Raw genomic sequence first — 22181 nt, 5'->3', positions numbered from 1 at the left:
TGAAGAATAGCATCCATTTTGCAGCATGTTTTGATGAAGTCATGGTGTAGGACTCTCAACGAAAGCACCAAATTGTAATACCTATCTTACAGGTTAGGCTTCCTCCATAAAGAAAAAAAAAACAAGGTACTGATAATTCTCTGCCTTTATTCCATAACCAAACGGATACATATAGTAAGATAGTTCCCATCAAGAAAGGACACGTCACAAAATAGAAAGATAACAATCTAGCAGAATCGTAACAACCAGAAAATTACTATCCAGCCCTCATGCCCACAATAAGCCATGTGACCTACTTTAATCTACCCTTAACATTGCAATCATAGTCCTCAAAGTATTTGGGCCTAACTTTAGTGCATTTAGGCAGATTCCCCAACATTGGGCTGGTGGTGAAGTCACTTCCACAATCTTCTGCTTCTGTACAGTTCTTGGCCTCATTACCATGGGTCATTATAGGAGACATACGTAATTCACAGGACCCTGAAAAGAAAATTGCAAGCAAACATCTAGAGCAAAACTTCCAAATTCTGATCATGTTACAAAATGGTTTCTGACGATTTATATTAGTTTTAATGATCACATTCCATCTCAGCTCATAGAAAATGCAGAATTCGGGAATTTCTAAGCTAGGGATGTTGTACAAACTCAGTAATTGATTAGCACCATTAAAAGATTATCTTTCATGTTTCAGGATAGAATTATTAAGACAAACTGATATAAATAAGCAGGGATATGCTCTGCATGCTAATAGATACAAAAAAAAGGGACAGAAAAACATGGATCCCTGAAACAAGCATAAAATTCAAAAAACAACCAACCATAGAATGACTCTTGGTTCTCAGAGAGCAAGTTTACAACTAATTTCCCAAATGTAGAAGTGATTTTACTTAAAAACACATAATTATTCATCAAGAATTCGACTTTGAAACATCAAGATCAAAAACTTAGCTAACAAAAGAAAACTCTTAGTAGCAAAAATATTCATAGATGATAAGCATGAAAAAAGGATATTGTTTCAATATAACAATAAACGTAAAGAGATATTTCTTGCATAGAATTAAAGTACCTAGGTAGCAAAAATAAGAACTTCGCCAATAGAGAAAAGAGCAAGGAAGCCATACATGCTTATGAATAAGAAGGCGCCTAAACAAAATGCTGCACCAATAAATGTAGTCGTTGAGAAGCTGCAAAAGAATTTAGTGTGTTTAGTATGAGAGAACAAAGAGGGATCAAATTACACTAGTGTTTACATTCACTCTTACCCTGTTCAATATATTTTATTTGGATAATTTCATCTCAAAAGTTGGATTAAAAGTTCCTTTCATATATAGATTGTATTTATAAAATTTTACATTAATCCAAAATTATTTTATATTCATTATAATTAATGTAATATAAAAAATGGACTATTTGATTATTTTCTTATTGTTATTAAATTTTGACAAAAATGGACACAAGCAATTGAGGTGATATATAGTTATTATTCAATGGTTAGGTCCATAAAAATCACATTGTATATGGTTCCATTCAATCAATTAATGGCTACATTCTAAATTAATCTATTCTATATTAAGGCCAATCCAGAATCTCAATATTATAAAACACTTTTTCCAACCGGTCACGTACAGGATAAGTGTACTGGGACTACACACCACCGCTCAAAGTCAACACTAAACACACCTCCTTAGGCCGAGTACCCATCAGGATAATGGGCCGAGTACCCCCCTCAAGCCGAGTAGCCCCTCAAGCTGGATCCAACCTTAGGCCGAGCACCCCTCCAGGCCGAATTCCCATCAGAACAACAAATGGGTCGAATACCCCTTAGGCCGAGTACCCCCCTCAGGCCGGTGAATAGACCGAATACCCCCTCGGGTCGAATAAACCATTAAGCCAACAAATGGGCCGAATACCCCCTTAGGCCGAGTACCCCCCACGAACCCCTTCGGCTTCATCCATGACCGAAGACCCTTTCGACTTCACTCATTACCGAAGACCTCTTCGGCCTCGAGCCTGACCGAGCCACCACCACACAACTTGGAGGAAGACCAAACACCCCCCCTCGGGTCGAATAAACCATTAAGCCAACAGATGGGCCGAATACCCCCTTAGGCCGAGTACCCCCCACGAACCCTTTCGGCTTCATCCATGACTGAAGACCCTTTCGACTTCACTCATTACCGAAGACCTCTTCGGCCTCGAGCCTGACCGAGCCACCACCACACAACTTGGAGGAAGACCGAACGCCCCCCTTTCGGCCAAAAGCTTGGCCGAACACCTCTTCGGTCATACAACCAACCGAACACCCCCTTCGGCCAAAAGCTTGGCCGAACACGTAACCCACATGGAACAGAGGGGAGATAAGTCACTCATTACATAATGATCATTGCACCTAATTAACAGAGATTAGGATTAACTAAGGTATTACCCATATCCCAAGACAGAAGGCCCACCAGGCCCAAATATGTCACTATAAATACACAAGTGAAGTGACATAAAGGAGGTACGCTTTTATCTAGTATAAATATTTTCCGCTCTATACCGAACACTTACTTGAGCGTTGGAGTGCCTTTGCAGGTACCCTCCCCACCCTTGGGAGATATCATTCGGTCGGCACCGAGGACTTAGAAGATCGCAAGGAAGGAGCGACAGGAGGAGTGTTCTATGCAGGAACATTTTGGCGCCCACCGTGGGGCCGATAACCAAAACGGTTCTCGACCCAGGAGCAAGATGGTAACAATAAGGAGTCAACAAGACAACGCAACAATTCACCTCGGGATGCCCCGAGATCCCCCGCGAATGAATCAGAACGAAGAAGGGGCGGAGGAGTCATACACAGCCCGATCGCCACCTCCCGATCCTTGTTCGACCATCGAGCAACTAAAAGCCGAGATGATGGAGCTCAAGAGGCTCCGAGAGAAGGACGCCCACGACTTCTCGGTCCTTAGGAAAGAAAATGCCGAGCTTCGAAGCGAAAATCGTTCCTAGCCCCCATCCTGTGGCACCCCGAACACTCAGTCGACGCGTGACCAAGGAGAGTCGTCGGGGTGGTACAAAGAGACGAAGGCCCCTTGGCCACCTGGCGAAGAGACAACAACTATGGATCAGCAACGAAAGCAAGGGAGGAAGCCATTCACCCCGGACATTGCCGGAGCTCGATTGCCCGACAATTGGAAGAATCTGGCCTTAGAAAAATACGATGGAACCGCCGATCCCGAAGAACACCTCGATGCATTTGTTACTCAAGTCGGGTTATACACCGGTGACGACTCGATCATGTGTAAAGTCTTCCTTACCTCTTTAAAGGGACCGACACTGAATTAGTTCACAAGACTCCCACCAGGATGGTGGACTCTTTCACAACCTTGTCCTCCCGGTTCGTAATACAATTCGCCACAAGCCGCCTCATCAGCTCACTTTGATGGCATTAGTCAATTCCCGCCAGGAAAAGAAGGAACCCCTAAGGACATTCATAAGGACATTCATGGAACGGTTCGGAAAAGTGACCCTCTCAATCCGAGACCTAGATCCAGCGGTGGCAATGCACCACCTTATCACGGCATTAAGGCTATGCCCTTTTGTAAACAGCCTGTGTAAAAAGCTGCCTCGAGATCTGGACGACCTTCGGCAAAGAGCTACTAAGTATATGCAGATGGAAGAGTTGGTCGAGTTCAGAAATCAGAACCGGACCGACCTTCTTCCCGGAAAGAAAGAAGTCAAAAAGGAACATCATCCAAGACCTCGCCCTCGAGACGCGCCCGATCGAGATAGAACCAACAGGGGCCCTCGATATGCACAATATACGCCGCTCAACGCCAGTAGGACCAAGGTGTTGGAGCAGACATTGGCCACAGAAATCCTCGCGGTGCCCCGCCGCGCTATGACTCCACCCCACACGGACAAAATCAAGACATGCCAGTTTCACAGGAACCGGGGACACACCATGGAGGAATGCACAGCCCTCCTAGATCGCATTGAAGATCTCGTTAAGTCTGGTCATCTTCAAAACTTCACCCAACCATCGGGTAGGAAGAGATACGACAACTTCCATGATAAGAGGGAGTCCGGAAGAGGGAACCATGAAAATGCACCTTCGAGGCACAGATCTAGGGAACGAAGCAGGACCCCGGAGAGAAACGGTAGGCAGCAAGACTGGATCAACCCAGGAGGGTCATAAACACAATAGCCGGAGGATTTGCAGGGGTTGGAAGCACATCTTCGGCACGAAAAAGACACCTAAGAGCAATCAGATCAGTTAACGCAGTAACACAGGCAGGAATGATCCATATGCCGCCAATTACCTTCACTGACAAAGACTTCAAAGGGGTCGACCCAGTGCAAGACGACCCCATGGTCATCAGTGTACAGGTCAACAATTGTATTGTAAAGAAAATGCCAGTGAAAGAGTGGATACCCGGGGGACGATAGACCTATACACCTACTTTGGAGACGACCAACAAAGGCGAAGGATCAAAGTACGATATGTGGTAGTCAATGCTAACACCTCGTACAACATCCTGTTGGGTCGACCCTCCCTAAATAAGCTCCGAGCTATCGTCTCCACCCCTCACTTAGCTATGAAGTTCCCCTCAGAAGAAGGCATGGTCATCACGCTGCACGCTGACGGCCCGAGAATGTTACTTCGCTAGCTTAAAGGTGCAGCCAACTCCAAAGCCGAGACGAGAAGTCAATGCCATTGGCGATGTCCACCACCAGAGTCCGGTCATAGACTTGGAGCTCGATCCACGAATTGAGGACGAGCACCGAGTTGAACCAGTCGAGACAACAATCCCCTTTCAACTCGGGACAAGTGAGGAACAGGTCATGTACTTAAGTTCTCAATTGTCAGAGGACGAAGCAAGAGAAATTAAGCAAATCCTTGTAAAGTACTCGGATCTATTTGCCGGGACGGCGGCCGACATGCCTGGAATCGACCCAAGCTTCCACTGGCATCGGCTCTCCGTGTGAGGAGATGCCAAACCCATCACCCAGAAGAAAAGAGGGTCGAAGCAGTAAAAGAAGAGACAATCAAACTACTACAAGCAGGGTTCATCCGGGAAGTCAAGTACTCCACCTGGTTGGCCAATGTGGTAATGGTCAAGAAGGCCAATGGCAAATGGCGGATGAGTACCGATTACACGGATCTGAATGAGGCATACCCAAAAGACGCCTACCCCCTACCACACATCGACGCATTGGTCGACGGAGCAGCAGCACATCAAAGGCTAAGTTTCTTAGACGCCTATTTGGGGTATAATCAAATACTCGTCTACCCACCAAAAGAAGGGAAAACCGCGTTTATCACAGATTCAGGCAACTTTTGCTACAAAGTAATGCCGTTTGGTTTGAGAAACGCGGGGGCAACCTACCAACGACTCATGGACGAGATCTTCCGGCACCAGATAGGAAAGTGAATGGAAGTGTATGTGGATGACATGTTGATTAAATCAGCCTCCACTAGCGATCACGTAAAGGATCTCAGAACGATATTCGATGAAGGTGGCATCACATGCGATTAAATCCAACAAAGTGCACCTTTGGAGTCGCTGGCGATAAGTTCTTGGGCTTCATGTTGTCAAAGAGAGGCATAGAAGCTTTCCCCGATAAATGCCAGGCCATTGTTAATATGAGAAGCTGATGTAAGGTAAAAGAAGTGCAACGACTGGCCGGACGCATAGCCTCAGTGGCTCCTTTTCTGCCATGCATGGCAGACAAGTCAAGACCCATAATGTCTTTGTTGAAGCAGGCCAGCAAGTTCCAATGGACTGAAGAATGCGAGTCCTCGTTTCAAAACTTCAAGACAATGCTTACAGCCCCGCCGTTGCTTGCTAAACCAAACACCCAGCTAGAGATGATCGTCTACATTTCAATATCAGACAAAGCCATTAGCACGATCCTAGTGCAAGAACAAAGGGAACAAATGCTGGTATACTTCATCAGCCGAGCGTTGCAAGAAGCCGAGACCCGGTACCAACACCTTGAGAAGACGGTCTTAGCTCTTGTGCACACAGCCCGGCGTCTTCGGCATTACTTCCAAAGCCACAAAGTCGTAGTCAAGACTGATAGCCCGATTCTCAAGGTATTACGGAAGCCCAAATTAGCCGGACCGATGGTTGCTTGGTCCATAGAACTGTCACAATTGGATATTCGTTTTGAACCAAGAGGACCTATCAAGGCACAAAGCATAGCCGACTTCATAAGTGAATTCACCCCAGAAATCCTTCCCGAGCCGCACGTCTGGACCCTGCATGTAGATGGGTCGTCAAACCAACAAGGCAGTGGACCCGGCATTATACTGGAAGGTCCTGGTAAGGTGGTGGTCGAGCAGTCACTACGATTCGGCTTCAAGACATCCAACAACCAAGCTGAGTACGAAGCCCCTCTCGCAAGATTAAGGTTGGCATACGACTTGGGCGTCACCAGAATCAAGTGTTGGAGCGACTCACAAGTAGTAACGGGCCAAGTCAACGACACCTTCCAAATTAAAGAACCAACGCTACTCTTACTTCCATGCTTTCCAGAAACACTAGGACAACTTCAAAGATGTCCACATTGAATACACACCCTGGGAACTCAATACGGGAGCCGACCAATTGGCCAAGCTAGCCAGTAGTAAGAAAATTAGCCACTTGCGCAGTGTTATATAACAAGAATTGCAAATCCCAAGCGTCGGGGAAATTGAGTGCTTGCAGGTCCAACAGGGGGACGACAATTGGATGACCGGCATAACACACCATCTTTTGATCGGGGAATTACCATGATCACCTCGCAGCTAGGAAGCTAAGGGTCATAGCTGCCCGATACACGTTGATTGCAGGAGAGCTGTACAACCGAGGCGTTTCTTCACCTTTGTTGAAATGCCTTGCACTCGATCAAGCACATTATGTCCTCCGTGAAATCCATGAGGGCATATGCAGAACGCATTCAGGGGGACGAACCTTAGCGACCAAAGTTATCCGAGCCGGCTATCACTGGCCCACCCTCACGAGTGATTGCATGAAGTTTACCCAACAGTGCAAGCCGTGTCAACAACACGGCCCGGCTGAAGAACTACACTTCATCGCTATCATTAAATCCCTCCCGAGTACCTCACTCGGCCAAGGTTGAAAACACTCCCTCCCGAGCACTCTAGCTCGGTTAAGGTTGAGTCATTAAATCCCTCCCGAGTACCTCACTCGGCCAAGGTTGAAAACACTCCCTCCCGAGCACTCTAGCTCGGTTAAGGTTGAGTCATTAAATCCCTCCCGAGCGCTCTAGCTCGGTTAAGGTCGAGTCATTAAATCCCTCCCGAGTACCTCACTCGGCCAAGGTTGAAAACACTCCCTCCCGAGCACTCTAGCTCGGTTAAGGTTGAGTCATTAAATCCCTCCCGAGCGCTCTAGCTCGGTTAAGGTCGAGTCATTAAATCCCTCCTGAGTACCTCACTCGGCCAAGGTTGAAAACACTCCCTCCCGAGCACTCTAGCTCGGTTAAGGTTGAGTCATTAAATCCCTCCCGAGAGCTCTAGCTCGGTTAAGGTCGAGTCATTAAATCCCTCCCGAGTACCTCACTCGGCCAAGGTTGAAAACACTCCCTCCCGAGCACTCTAGCTCGGTTAAGGTTGAGTCATTAAATCCCTCCCGAGCGCTCTAGCTCGGTTAAGGTTGAGTCGTTAAATCCCTCCCGAGTACCTCACTCGGCCAAGGTTGAAAACACTCCCTCCCGAGTACCCCACTCGGCCAAGGTTGAAAACACTCCCTCCCGAGCACTCTAGCTCGGTTAAGGTTGAGTCATTAAATCCTTCCCGAGTACCTCACTCGGCCAAGGTTGAAAACACTCCCTCCCGAGCACTCTAGCTCGGTTAAGGTTGAGTCATTAAATCCCTCCCGAGCGCTCTAGCTCGGTTAAGGTCGAGTCATTAAATCCCTCCCGAGTACCTCACTCGGCCAAGGTTGAAAACACTCCCTCCCGAGCACTCTAGCTCGGTTAAGGTTGAGTCATTAAATCCCTCCCGAGCGCTCTAGCTCGGTTAAGGTCGAGTCATTAAATCCCTCCCGAGTACCTCACTCGGCCAAGGTTGAAAACACTCCCTCCCGAGCACTCTAGCTCGGTTAAGGTTGAGTCATTAAATCCCTCCCGAGCGCTCTAGCTCGGTTAAGGTTGAGTCGTTAAATCCCTCCCGAGTACCTCACTCGGCCAAGGTTGAAAACACTCCCTCCCGAGCACTCTAGCTCGGTTAAGGTTGAGTCATTAAATCCCTCCCGAGCGCTCTAGCTCGGTTAAGGTCGAGTCATTAAATCCCTCCTGAGTACCTCACTCGGCCAAGGTTGAAAACACTCCCTCCCGAGCACTCTAGCTCGGTTAAGGTTGAGTCATTAAATCCCTCCCGAGCGCTCTAGCTCGGTTAAGGTTGAGTCGTTAAATCCCTCCCGAGTACCTCACTCGGCCAAGGTTGAAAACACTCCCTCCCGAGTACCCCACTCGGCCAAGGTTGAAAACACTCCCTCCCGAGCACTTCAGCTCGGTTAAGGTGATGGAAATACTAGGAGAAGTGAAGGATGTTCTTCTCCTTGGATTTGCCTAGGCTTGGATCTCTTCAAAGGAGACTTGAATCCGCAGCTAAGAACACTTGAAGAAGGATGATTCTCGGTTGGAATAAGGCTTAAGCCTTGGATGGAAGCATCCAAGCTTAAGGTGCAAGGGAAAGCTCACTTCAAAGAGGAGGAAATCCTAGAAGGGTTCCTAAGGTGAAGCTTTCTCTCATGGTGACTCTTGAACGAAATTTGGCTGAATAAGCTCTCAAATTTCATTCTTCTCAAAAGTGAATACAAAGAGTGGAAGAATCACTTAAGTAGGGTTCCAAGTGTGCAACTTTGGGCGCCTAACTCCAAGGCTACATGTGGCGCCCAAAATTTGAATTCAAACTTGAAATTTGAATTCAAATTTTGGCTCCCATGTGCTAGTCTGAAAATTTAGGTGCCTAGATGCATTTAGGTTTGATTTGAGAGTTATTTAGGGTTAATTTGAGTGGCACATGTTCAGCCACCCATGGTGCTAAACATGTGACTCAAATGTAACTTAAATGACTTCCAAATTAAACCTAGTTTAACCTATTTTACCTATTTAAGTAATTCTTGTATATTCCTAATCTAATGACCTAAATACAATGGTCAAACAAATACAATGGAAAGGAAAAATTACAAGAATGAAAATGAGCCCAATATTGGGTACCAAAAGCCCAAAGGCCCATGAAGCCCAAAACTAGGCCCAACAAGCCTAAAACCTAAAATGCTACTCTATGTGGTCCAAAATACAAGACCAAAATATATGATACCTATACTAACATGATGTATACAAAACATATGAAAATAGCTATAACAAAATATGGCCCATGAAAAGTTCAACTTGGGCCTTCCCAGGCCCATCAGGCCCATTGGGCCCTGACTGGCCCAAACCTTCATGTCTAGCCAACTCCTCTTGGCTCCTTCAATATGTCACCTCTTGCCTTCCTTGGCATGATTCCATCATAAGGTTGAGTCATTAAATCCCTCCCGAGCGCTCTAGCTCGGTTATGGTCGAGTTATTAAATCCCTCCCGAGTACCTCACTCGGCCAAGGTTGAAAACACTCCCTCCCGAGTACCCCACTCGGCCAAGGTTGAAAACACTCCCCCCCGAGCACTCTAGCTCGGTTAAGGTTGAGTCATTAAATCCCACCCGAGTACCTCACTCGGCCAAGGTTGAAAACACTTCCTCCCGAGTACCTCACTCGGCAAAGGTTGTAAACACTCCCTCCCGAGCACTCTAGCTCAGTGAAGAGCGAACCATTAAAATCCCCCAAGTACTTACTAATCGGCTAAGCATGCAACGGTCATAGTCGTGGACAGATACGACTCCCTAGACACGTACGGAAGCCTTAAACCAATTGCATGTTCACTCACAAACCCCTTTGTCTTTCATCCTCGGGCTTGGGGGGGCAGTGTACTGGGACTACACACCACCGCTCAAAGTCAACACTAAACACACCTCCTTAGGCCGAGTACCCACCAGGATAATGGGCCGAGTACCCCCCTCAAGCCGAGTACCCCCTCAAGCTGGATCCAACCTTAGGCCGCGCACCTCTCCAGGCCGAATACCCATCAGAACAACAAATGGGTCGAATACCCCTTAGGCCGAGTACCCCCCTCAGGCCGGTGAATAGACCGAATACCCCCTCGGGTCGAATAAACCATTAAGCCAACAAATGGGCCGAATACCCCCTTAGGCCGAGTACCCCCCACGAACCCCTTCGGCTTCATCCATGACCGAAGACGCTTTCGACTTCACTCATTACCGAAGACCTCTTCGGCCTCGAGCCTGACCGAGCCACCACAACACAACTTGGAGGAAGACCAAACACCCCCCCTCGGGTCGAATAAACCATTAAGCCAACAGATGGGCCGAATACCCCCTTAGGCCGAGTACCCCCCACGAACCCCTTCGGCTTCATCCATGACCGAAGACCCTTTCGACTTCACTCATTACCGAAGACCTCTTCGGCCTCGAGCCTGACCGAGCCACCACCACACAACTTGGAGGAAGACCGAACGCCCCCCTTTCGGCCAAAAGCTTGGCCGAACACCTCTTCGGTCATACAACCAACCGAACACCCCCTTCGGCCAAAAGCTTGGCCGAACACGTAACCCACATGGAACAGAGGCGAGATAAGTCACTCATTACATAATGATCATTGCACCTAATTAACAGAGATTAGGATTAACTAAGGTATTACCCATATCCCAAGACAGAAGGCCCACCAGGCCCAAATATGTCACTATAAATACACAAGTGAAGTGACATAAAGGAGGTACGCTTTTACCTAGTATAAATATTTTCCGCTCTATACCGAACACTTACTTGAGCGTTGGAGTGCCTTTGCAGGTACCCTCCCCACCCTTGGGAGATATCATTCGGTCGGCACCGAGGACTTAGAAGATCGCAAGGAAGGAGCGACAGGAGGAGTGTTCTATGCAGGAACAAAATAGAATTTCAAAACTGCAACCATGATCTCAAAACTTTTTGTTGTTAGACATGCCTCACCTAAGAGGCTGATCAGTGCCTTAGGTGAAGCGATTTAAACAAAGCATCCTAGACCTTGATGTCTTAATATTTTCAAATTTCAAGTGCATAATATGCCCGATCTTTTCATTTACAGATTGTAACCTCCACAAATAAGGGAGCAGCTGCTTAGTGAGGATGCAGACTTCAAAAGAGTTTTGTTCGTTTGTCTTTGAGAAACATGTTCAAAGATGAAAAAACAAATACATGGAAAATAAGTATTTCATAACTTATTCTTTTATTCAGGAATTTAATGATCATACATGATCAGTAAAATCTTTTATGCTGTCAACCAGTCAAAAATTACTGTTGTTAATATGACTTTTAAGGTAGTTATTATATATTTAAAATTTTATTGGTAGATTAATAACTGCATAGTTGAGACAGAAAATAAATCTGCGGGTAGATTTACATAAATAGATATATATTAAAATAAGAAAAATATTATAAAATGATATTTCAGCATTTTCGTACGTTGATATAACAATGTCTAATGTTTAATTTAAAATGATATGGTAATATAAAGTAGTTTGACTTTTATATTAGCACTACAAAAAATTATGTAATTAGTTGCGGTTTTTTTCTGGCGGTTTCCAAAAACCGCCACAAAATATTATTATTCTGACAGTTATTTTAACCGCCACAAATGAACGATATTTTCAGCGGTTGAAAACCTCCACAATCTTTAAATACCTGTTTTCCCATCCTATGTCACACGTGACAACTATTTTTTTATATTATTTAAAAAAAATTCAAAAAAAAAATTATTCTTAAATAATTTAATATGAGCATTTCCCATTTTTCATTTTTAATATTTTTAATCAAAAATACTATTTTACTACTCTTTTTCTCTCCACCTTTTAGGGTTCACTCATTCATTCTCTGTTTTTTTTAAGTCAAAGAAGTTGCTCCTGATGTTAGAAGAAGAAATGCCAAGCTCTCATTCTCTTTTGTCTTCCCGGACAAACAATTGTTTCAAAGTCCAAGAGGTAATGTAATTCTTCTCTCTACTCAGCGTTCAATTATAGTTTCCTTGCGATTATGGAAAATTGCAGAGAAATGTGACTTCTACGGCTACAATTGTGGTGGTGAAGGCATAACTTCAAAAAAAATTTGGAACCCTAAAATTTCTTGAATGTTCGAGAAGGTAGATTTGGAAGGGAACGGAGGCGGTGCAATTTGGGGATGGCGGTGATGGAGATTACCGCGGTGGCGGAGAAAGACATGGAGTTGAGGAAATCGGCGTTCAAGCCAAACTCACCCGCTTGCAAGGCTGTTGTGGATCAAGAAAGCGGATTCGTTGCATAAAGACGATTGGGAATTTGGCCAGAACGTTCAAGGCGACGGAGTCGGATGATTGGGCCCTTGGTGAGGCTTCTGAACGAGAGGGAACCGGAGGTGCTGAGGGAGGCGGCGATTGCGCTCACGAAATTCGTGTGCACGGAGAATTACCTCCACGTGGATCACTCCAAGGCCATCATAAGCGCTGGTGGCGCCAAGCACTTGATTCAGCTTGTGTATTTTATGGATATATTGGACAATTTTATATGGTATAGATGGTTCTGATTATGTTAAAAGTTTTGATTATAACTTGTTTGTTGAGTTTGGTTGATATTGATTTTTACATGTTCATTTTAGGATGCTCCCATGACAACGAAGGTCATAATTGTTTGAAGTAGTCCATAAACACACGTGTAAGGAATTCAAATGATTGGATATCTCTTATTTGCATGTGAGTTTCTCTCTATCTCTGATTATATATGTGTGTGTGAATCTAGTTATGGATTTTATTCTGATGTTTCAGAGCATTGGGAAATATATGATCATCTTCAATGTATAAGTGTCTAAGATCAACAGAATGAAGAAAATTGAGTTTCATTTCAGATCGACAGAATAGTTCATTTCCTCCATTTTCAATAATTTTTCAGCTGATTTCAGGATTACAAAAGCTAGCTTTGTTAAATTTGGAAGGGTGCCATGTAACAGCTGCATGTTTGGATTCTCTTGCAAGTTGAATTACTTGATGGATTTTTCATATTGATTCTGTTAATTTTGTCATTACTCATTATAATATTGGATTCCTTTGCAGGTTGAATTACTTTATTTACTTTTTATGCCGACTCTGTTAACTTTTTCATGATTAGATTATATTCAAATATTTATGTGGATTTATTTGTTTATTTTAAACTTCACAATGTCAGTATAGTATTTACTTCTTTGCTTTCTTCAACAACTTTGTTTTTCATATTGAAGTTGAGTGAATGTTTTTCCTATGCAGCCCCATATGCATTCTAAACACATTCACATGCTGAAAAATATGACAACCTCAACTTCGTTGTGAAACTTTTAACTTTTACAAAATGGCACGATGAGATTTAGAAATATGAAAGTAGGTTTTGTACTTTTCCACCAACACTTTAGTTATACTTCCAGCCTATGCTTAAATATGCTGCGATAATTTATATGAAAGTTTATATCTCTACTTTACCTGTTAGTTTTCTTCCATCTTATTGTGCTTCAAAATTTGACTTTGTTATTTAACATAATTTAATGCAGTGATCATGCTGTCAATAATCAAGACATGACAGCACATAGTTTCTTAGAAATAGGTGCAGCAGCTCTACTTGTAGGAGACATTGAATCTAAGATGAAGGGGCAACCATGGAAATTTTTTGGAACTGATGATATGCTTTACCTAGATCAGCTATTGCAGTCTTCCCCTGTAATACCAATTACTGATTTCGACTCTGCTCGTCCTCATATATGAGAGCAATAACAACATCTAAACGCACCAAGCCAGGCTCTCATCAAATATGGCATGTTCTTTTATCGACTTGCATTGATATTTTTCTATTTCTATTTTTTGTTTAAATTTTTTTATCAAAGTTCATGACAGGATAAAAAATCTTACAGAAATTGTTGTGTTGAGCCAAATATTATATAAAAAATTGAGCTATCACCTTCAATATAGTTTAGAGTTATTGTGAAATTGAAGTACTTAGGATTAAAAGGCAATGGTGCATAAAATTTTAGATTAGCCTGCAAAACACAAATGCATTAATATAAGAATCATAATTATACATTTATGTTGTGTAGGATTCTATGAAAATAAATCTTAATATAAGAATTATAATTATGCATTTCTGTTCATGAATGGAAATTTCTTATTGATTACTTGATCGGTTGGGGGTGGGGGGGTGATGAATTGATTTTATAAATTCAGGTTTTCTCTTTGTACTCTTTTCTGTACTCATTTTGTTTCATGTAATCTTGTTCTTTTGCCCTGCATAGTGTCTTTTTATTCTTAAAAGAAATTGAAATTGTAATCTTTATGCAGTACTTTGGGGTTCTGTTTGGTTTGTTAACCACTCATTTCCATAAAGATTGTAATGTTCCATGAATATCAAGTTGTTTATATGGGCAAAATTACGTGATAAATATTTGAATTGGTTGCCAACTGTTTGATACTTTCTCTCTCTAGGGATAAATGTTTAGGGCAAAACTTAGGTACAGTTCTTTAGAACTTGAGATGCGTAGCATTCCAAGTTCGCGGTATAGGTTTTCCGCTGAGCTCCTCTAGTCGGTAGGCTCTGTTCTCCAAGTCTTCTGTAACTCGGAACGGGCCACCCCAGGTGGGTGCGAGCTTCCCATCTGACGTGTCTTTCCGTGCTTTGCCTAACAACTGCCACACCAAGTCGCCCGCTCAGAAAGATCGAGGTTTTACTCGGGTGTTATATCTTCGGGATGCTCGGAGCTTGCAAGCCTCTTCGTGGATTCGGGTTTCGTCTCTAAGCTCGTCCACTAGATCGAGGTCAGCCGCCAGTTCTTGGGCGTTCTGTTCATCGTTGAAGATTTGGCGTCTGTGGGAGGTTTCGCCGACTTCTACCGGGATCATTGCGTCGGCTCCGTAGCTCAACCTGTAGGGCGTCTCTTGCGTGGTTGACTGAGGGGTGCAATGATACGCCCAGAGGATGCTGGGGAGTTCCTCGGGCCACTGCCCTTTGGCGTTTCCTAGTCGCTTTTTGAGTTCCCGGAGGATGACTTTGTTGGCAGCTTCGGCCTGGCCGTTGGTCTGGGGGTGTTCCACCGAGGTCGCAAGGTGTTTGATTCCGAGTTCGTGGAGGAAGTCCTCGAATTCCTGTGCGATGAACTGCCTACCATTGTCGGTGATAAGGGCGTGAGGAATTCTGAACCTGCAAATGATATTTTTCCAGGTGAACTTCCGCACGTTCTCGGTGGTGATTTTGGCGAGTGGGCATGCTTCGATCCATTTGGTGAAGTAGTCGATTGCTACCAGGAGGAACTTTCGTTGTCCCTTCGCGGGGGGGAATGGCCCGAGGATGTCCATTCCCCACTGGGAAAAAGGCCATGCCGACATCATGCGGTGGAGAGTTTCGGGCGGTTGTCGATGTGTGTTGCCGAACTGCTGGCATTCTTTGCATTTTTGGATGTGGCTTTGGCAATCCGACTTTAGAGTGGGCCAGTAGTACCCAGCTCGGAGTACTCTGGTTGCCATTGAGCGCGCGCCAGAGTGCATGCCGCATATCCCCTGGTGAATTTCCCTAATGACATAGGCTGCCTGGGGCGCCTTCAGGCATTTGTGCAGTGGAGAGAAAATACCACGCTTGAATAACTCATCCCCAATGATGATGAACTTGGCCGATCTCATCCTTATCTTCCGAGCTTCGTTCTTATCCTCGGGAAGGACTCCTTCTTTCAAGTAACTCCAGATGCCTGCCATCCATCCCAGGTCTTCATTGTCACTGACTGATAGACTATGGCCAAGGCCAAGGAATCCAAGAGGTGATATCTTAAAAGAACCAAGAGGAATGGGATGATCTTAAAGACCTTTTCATTTGTTTGTACATATAGTAGTCTCTTGTATAGGTTATTTTGCCTTTGTATTTGTAAGGCACTTTACTTGATTTTTCCTAGTGTTTGTATATTGTTTTTAAGGTAGGTTACTTGGAGAGTTTAGCTCCATTTAACCTCCCTAGTTGATACTTTCATTTTATATTTTTTCAGTAGGGAAAAGGGGGTGACGTTTAGCAAAGCTAGGGAGTGTGCTTAGAAATTGGGCCTGAGTTGGGCTTAGGCAAAATTTTGCATATTGGACTCATTTTGCTCCTAATTTTTTATAGATTTGAATTAGCTAGGCCTCATCATCATATGATGAACCTAGCTAACCCAAATCAAGGATTTTCAAATTAATTCATGGAGCATTTTGAGAACAAGGCCGCCTAGCCCACATGTGTTCCTTTGGCCGGATTTCTAAAGCCCCTCCTCTTGGTTTTTGAAGCTTGCCTTGCAAGCTACTAAACCAAGGGAGGTTAAGCCAACCTTACCATGGTTCTTAAGTGAACCATGGTCAAGGTTAGCTTCTCCTAGAAGCCACCTAAACCGTAGGAGTTAAAGCTAACTCTACCATGGTTCCTAGTGAACCATGGTTAAGGATAGCTTCTCCTACAAGCTTTCTTTCCCTATATATTTCTAAATACCTCATTTGTAATCACTTTTGACCAATTTGAGAAATGAAATCTGAATTTTCTCTCTAAATCAAGAGTCACAAAAACCGAAGAGAACTTTCTCTCCTAAGTTTTCTCCAAAGGTGCTTCAACCTTACCTTGGTTCCTTAAGCTTCTACCTCAAGCTAAGGAGTAACCGAGCCACTTCAAGGCTTCTTCTCCATTGAAGAACACTTCAAGGAGCTTCAAAGAGTCATTGGAGTCTTAACCTCAATAGCATTCACGGTCCTAAGCATGGAGCAAGTGAAGGAATCATCAATCTCCTCACCTAGTTCCATCATTTTTGGTATCTAGAGCCTAGTGCTCTTGAGGTTATGTTTTCTAAATTTTTTCTTCATAGAATCCGTGTTGTTCCTTCCTTATTTTGTCTATAATTGTGTTTGCTGCATGGATCTAGTTTTAATAAAATTTTTGATGGATCCTATATGTCAAGTTTGAAGTAAATGATTCATGTTTGCTTGTTCCTATTCTTATGAATCATTTTCGGTTTTGTGCTTTTAGGTACTCTTGAACTTGTGCATTTTTGTATTTGCTTGAGTCTTCTCCATTCATTCACATGTGTCCGTGATTGGACAACATACTTTGAGTTAGATTTTGTTTTTGAATCATATGTTTTGTCTAGAGTCATGTGTAGTCCTTTGAATGTCATTGATTCCTAGACTAGCTTGTTTTGACCTAGTTTTTGTGTTGTGTTGATTGAGTCCGAAATTATTGAATATTTTCTTGATAAATCTGTACCTTACTATATGTGCTTTTGTTTTACATGATTGAGTTCCTAATTTGCTATTAGTTCTAGCAAATTTCATAGAGTTAAGTTTCTATTATGTCTTGTTAAAAGTTTTGTCAAAAAAATTCTTAAACACTAATTCCTATTAGGTTTCTTTGAGTCTTGTGTTGTGGCTGAAACTTTGTGCAATTTTTTTAGCCTTAAAACAGAACCAAAACAGAGGTGTGTGTGTTTTATATGCATGAGAAAAACAAAGGAATGAGTGCTTAAAAATTTGACCTAAAAATAATACAAAAGAGTGAAGCACTAGTTGTAACATGCATGAAAACACCTCTTGTTTTGTGTGAATTTTTACTGCAGTTTTTCTATATTGAAACTGAGACTTATAAGTGATAAAAAGGCATTGAATCTCCTGAATATCAAAAGAAAAACAAGTGGAAAAATATGGTGCAAAAGAAAAAGCAAGAAAATAGCAAAAGAAAAAGCCAAAGGAGTGAAAAATTAAGAAAACATTGCTCTCGGTTTTGCTACATTTTGTGTGACATTTTTGTGTTGGTCCAGCCACTTCTTTGAGTCTTATTTTGTTTTCTAATCTTAGATTTTGATTTGTTAATCCATTCTAGTACCATTCCTAGGTTAATCTTTGTGTGCTAGCCTTCAAAATTTGCCTTAATTTTTGCTTGTCAATTTTGTGGAACTCTTTCTAGTTTTGTCTCATTTTCTTCTACCACTTGGTGTAGCCATTCTAAATTGTCCATTTTCAGTTTTAGCACTAATATTCAGTCTTGAAGGTGGTTGAGTGCTTCTTGAAAGGTGTAGGAGGCCAAGGCAAAGGACATCCACTTGAAGGCTTTGGTGGTTACTTAGGGAGTTTGTTCTCTCTTGGTGGCTAGGCTCTTGGAAACACCTAGAAGTGACTAACACCAAGGTTGCTTCTAAGAAGAGTGAAACACCTTGTGAGGCTGCAGTTTGGAGGCTGAATTGGAGCAAGGAAGAACAAAGCAAATTGTGAAAATTTTTGTGAAAATTAGAGATTAATTTAGTGACGGAATTTTTTTGGTCTCTAAAACTAGTTTTTCCTTACAAATCCGTGACTAAATTTGTCTCTAAATTAGTGGCTGATTTGTTTTCTTGAAATTAATTGCAGCCACTAACTTCAATTGAATGTGAATTTACATTTCATTTGAAGTGTGAATTTGCATTTCATTTGAGGAAAATTTGAATTTCATTTGTCTTGTAATTTTTTAATTTCCAACCTTTTGTACAAGGCCTTTATTAAGGAGTGTCTTGGAGTACCTTTGGTGTAACTCCATCTCTCCTTAAGAGTTTCCATAGTAAAATCACGTGTAGTACTTGTGAGAGTGGTCCTTGAAGGTCTTTGGTGCCTTTCAAGCTCTCACTTAGGTTTAATTGCTTTCAACGTCTAGTTTAAGTTTTCAAGCAATTTATGTTTTAAGCAATTTATGTTTTCAGCCATTTAAGTTTTCAAGCAATTTAAGTTTTCTTGCTCTTTATGTTTTCAAGCATCTTATAAATTGTACACATAGGCACTTGCTTGTTATTTTTCCTTTAAGAAAAGTTCTTTGTGAAAATTGTTTTGTGCAAGACAAAAGTACAAGGGGGTTTAGAGATTTTTACTTGAAGAAGCTTGGTTATTAAGTGGCTCTTTAGTAGCTCACCTCCCTCCAAAGTTCAATTTGTACTCTTAGACCTCTAAGTGCCAAGTCTAAAGCACTCCAAAACCTTATTTTCATAAAAACTATTTTTGTGTGAAAAATATCTCTTGAATTAAAATGTCTCAAAATTCCTCCAATAGTGAAAGTGATGGCTCTCCAAAAAGTCTTTCTTATATCACTAAAGAGCTCAAATCACTTAAACTATGGAAAAAGCAAGAATCCATTGAAAGAGAGAAGGAAAGAATTGAAAGAGAAGGACATCTTGCTTATCTTGAGGAAGAGTTGAGAATTTTAAAGCAAGAGGAAGAAAAATTGAAAGAAGATATGAGAAAACATAGGAAAAAGAGTAGGAGTTCACATTCACAATACACATCTCCTAATGAAAGCCTTAATGTAGGTAACCATTATCAACCTTCCCCAAGAAGAACTATTAAAACTAGGGAATCCAAGGTGGATCTCCCTCAATTTTTTGGGAAGGATGATGTGGAGGCCTACCTTGATTGGGAGATGAAGGTAGAACAACTCTTTGCTTGCCATAGGGTAAGTGAAGAAAGAAAAGTCCCTCTTGCAACCCTTAGCTTTCAAGGGCATGCAATGTATTGGTGGACCTCTTTGGAAAGAGAAAGACGTCTCCACAATGATCCACCTATCCAATATTGGAATGATCTTAGGAGTGCATTGCGGAGGAGACACATTCCCTCTTACTATGGTAGGGAGCTTATGAATAAGCTCCAAAGGCTTCAACAAAGAGATATGTCTGTAGAACTTTATAGACAACAAATGGAGCTTTTAATGATGAGGGCTTGTATTAGGGAAGAGGAAGCCACCACTGTAGCTAGATTCCTAAGTGGTCTTGATTTAGAGATTAGAGACCAAGTGGAGCTACTACCCTACAGGGACTTAAATGATTTAGTCCAACTTTGTGTAAGGGTAGAACAACAAATGTTGAGAAAATCTTCTTTTAAAAGAGAGGGCTCCCACTCTAGATCTCTTAAGAAAGACTACATGGAGGAGGAAAAATCTTTTGAAAAGAAAAATATTTTAGAACCCTTCAAGGAATTAGCTAAGAATAAGGATAAGAACAAAGAGAAGGGTAAAGGTACCCACACTCCACACACTAGCACAAAGACTAGTGATATTAAATGTTTCAAGTGTCTAGGGAGAGGCCACTTTGCTTCTCAATGCCCTACAATGAAAGTCATGATCTTAAGGGGGCATGACACTTATAGTAGTCAAGAAGAAACTACTACCTCCTCTTCTAGTGAGAGTGAGGTTGAAACAAAGTTTCAAAGGACCAAAGTGGAGCCAATTTATCCTTATGAAGGAGAGCTCCTAATGCTTAGGAGAATCCTTCATAATCAACCTAGTGGTACCCTATCACAAAGAGAGAACATCTTTCATACAAGATGTAATATTTTAAATAATGTTTGTTCTCTCATTGTTGATAGTGGTTCATGGTGCAATTGTTGTAGCACTAGGTTGGTTAAAAAGATGAGTTTAATTACTATGCCACATCCTCAACCTTATCATTTGCAATGGCTTAATAAGGATGGTGACATAGTAGTTGACCAACAAGTGAAGGTCAAGTTTTCCATTGGGAAGTATGAAGACCAAGTTTTATGTGATATAGTACCAATGGAAGCTTGTCATATTTTGTTAGGAAGACCATGGCAATTTGAAAAGAAAATTATACATAATGGTCTTACTAATGAAATTTCTTTCACTCACAAGGAAAAGAAATTTGTACTTTATCCTCTTTCACCTCAACAAGTGGCTGAGGATCAAGCACAAATGAAAAACAAAAGAAAAAGAGAAAAGGTAGGGAAGAGTAAAGAGGAAGAAATATCCTCTAAGGGAATTATGTCTAAAGAGAATTGCTTTATCACTAAAGAACCTATAAAAACTATTCTCTTTACTCATAAAGACCTTAACTCTTACCCTCACGCTGCCACTAGTCTTGAAGAAGAGATTCACAAATCCATTAATTTTAAAGAAAAAGAATCTCAACTTCAAGATTTTGTGAAGGAGAAGTGGACTTCATTTAGTTCTACTTCTCATGCTACTTCCTTGGTGGTGCCCGAGGTAGATAGTCTTCCTTTTTGTAGGACTTGTCCTACCTTAGTTGTGTCAATAATGCACCCAATTTATGGAATATATTATTTGTTGGATATAACATATGAACCTTCAAGGTTCCTTATGACAAATTCTTTTCATAACTATCCAACAAATAATATAATCCAAAATTGTTTAGGAAATTTCTTAGTAGTATTTTCCTTATTTTCTAGGAAGTGCCTAGGTTTCCACATAGGGTACTTTAGGCAAGATATTTTAATTTTTAGGATTAAATCTTTAGTGTGCTATAGTTATAGTTTTAGCACATTTTTAGGATTTAGATATATACCTAGTCTATGTTTAGGAGAGGATCCTAGTCATTATATTAGTAGGTCTAGTATCATAGATTTCTTTAGGTTCCGTGAAAGGATTCCTACTAGGATATACCTTTCACATTTATTTGTTGAGAATATCACCTCTAATGAATTTTATTATATATTTGTAGGTGTGGCCAATAATCATGAAGACCCTCGAGATTTGAGGTCAAATCCTTTTCAAGAGGGAGGGGATGATAGACTATGGCCAAGGCCAAGGAATCCAAGAGGTGATATCTTAAAAGAACCAAGAGGAATGGGATGATCTTAAAGACCTTTTCATTTGTTTGTACATATAGTAGTCTCTTGTATAGGTTATTTTGCCTTTGTATTTGTAAGGCACTTTACTTGCTTTTTCCTAGTGTTTGTATATTGTTTTTAAGGTAGGTTACTTGGAGAGTTTAGCTCCATTTAACCTCCCTAGTTGATACTTTCATTTTATATTTTTTCAGTAGGGAAAAGGGGGTGACGTTTAGCAAAGCTAGGGAGTGTGCTTAGAAATTGGGCCTGAGTTGGGCCTAGGCAAAATTTTGCATATTGGACTCATTTTGCTCCTAATTTTTTATAGATTTGAATTAGCTAGGCCTCATCATCATATGATGAACCTAGCTAACCCAAATCAAGGATTTTCAAATTAATTCATGGAGCATTTTGAGAACAAGGCCGCCTAGCCCACATGTGTTCCTTTGGCCGGATTTCTAAAGCCCCTCCTCTTGGTTTTTGAAGCTTGCCTTGCAAGCTACTAAACCAAGGGAG

The 22181-nt window shown here is 42.1% G+C and overlaps 2 protein-coding genes across 7 annotated transcripts; both read left to right on the top strand.

The window, feature by feature from the left end:
* The first annotated feature begins 3096 nt into the window (after positions 1 to 3096).
* LOC145949920 (uncharacterized) lies at positions 3097 to 4174 on the top strand. Its single transcript, XM_083060829.1, has 2 exons — positions 3097 to 3243; positions 3341 to 4174. The coding sequence occupies exons 1-2, from the start codon at positions 3097 to 3099 to the stop codon at positions 4172 to 4174; spliced, it is 981 nt and encodes a 326-aa protein (XP_082916955.1).
* Positions 4175 to 11961: 7787 nt separating this feature from the next.
* On the top strand, positions 11962 to 22039 carry LOC145949500 (uncharacterized). Of its 6 annotated transcripts, none has more exons than XR_014427740.1 (5): positions 11962 to 12060; positions 12223 to 12621; positions 12710 to 12803; positions 13628 to 13887; positions 21557 to 22039. XR_014427740.1 is itself a non-coding variant. In XM_083059474.1 (3 exons), exons 1-3 carry the CDS (start codon positions 11986 to 11988, stop codon positions 12743 to 12745), a joined length of 510 nt encoding a protein of 169 aa, XP_082915600.1. In that variant the 5' UTR covers positions 11962 to 11985; the 3' UTR covers positions 12746 to 13621. The 6 variants fall into 6 exon arrangements, 1 of the variants encoding a protein (XP_082915600.1); XR_014427741.1 differs by lacking the exons at positions 13628 to 13887; positions 21557 to 22039 and adding exons at positions 13010 to 13081; positions 13350 to 13620; XR_014427738.1 differs by lacking the exon at positions 21557 to 22039 and having other exon boundaries at positions 13628 to 19118.
* Positions 22040 to 22181: the final 142 nt, after the last annotated feature.

This window comes from Cajanus cajan, chromosome 7 (genome assembly GCF_000230855.2).
Source record: "Cajanus cajan strain Asha chromosome 7, NIPB_CcT2T_4, whole genome shotgun sequence".
Lineage (NCBI taxonomy): Eukaryota > Viridiplantae > Streptophyta > Magnoliopsida > Fabales > Fabaceae > Cajanus > Cajanus cajan.
This window is presented reverse-complemented; position numbering and strand designations above follow the sequence as displayed.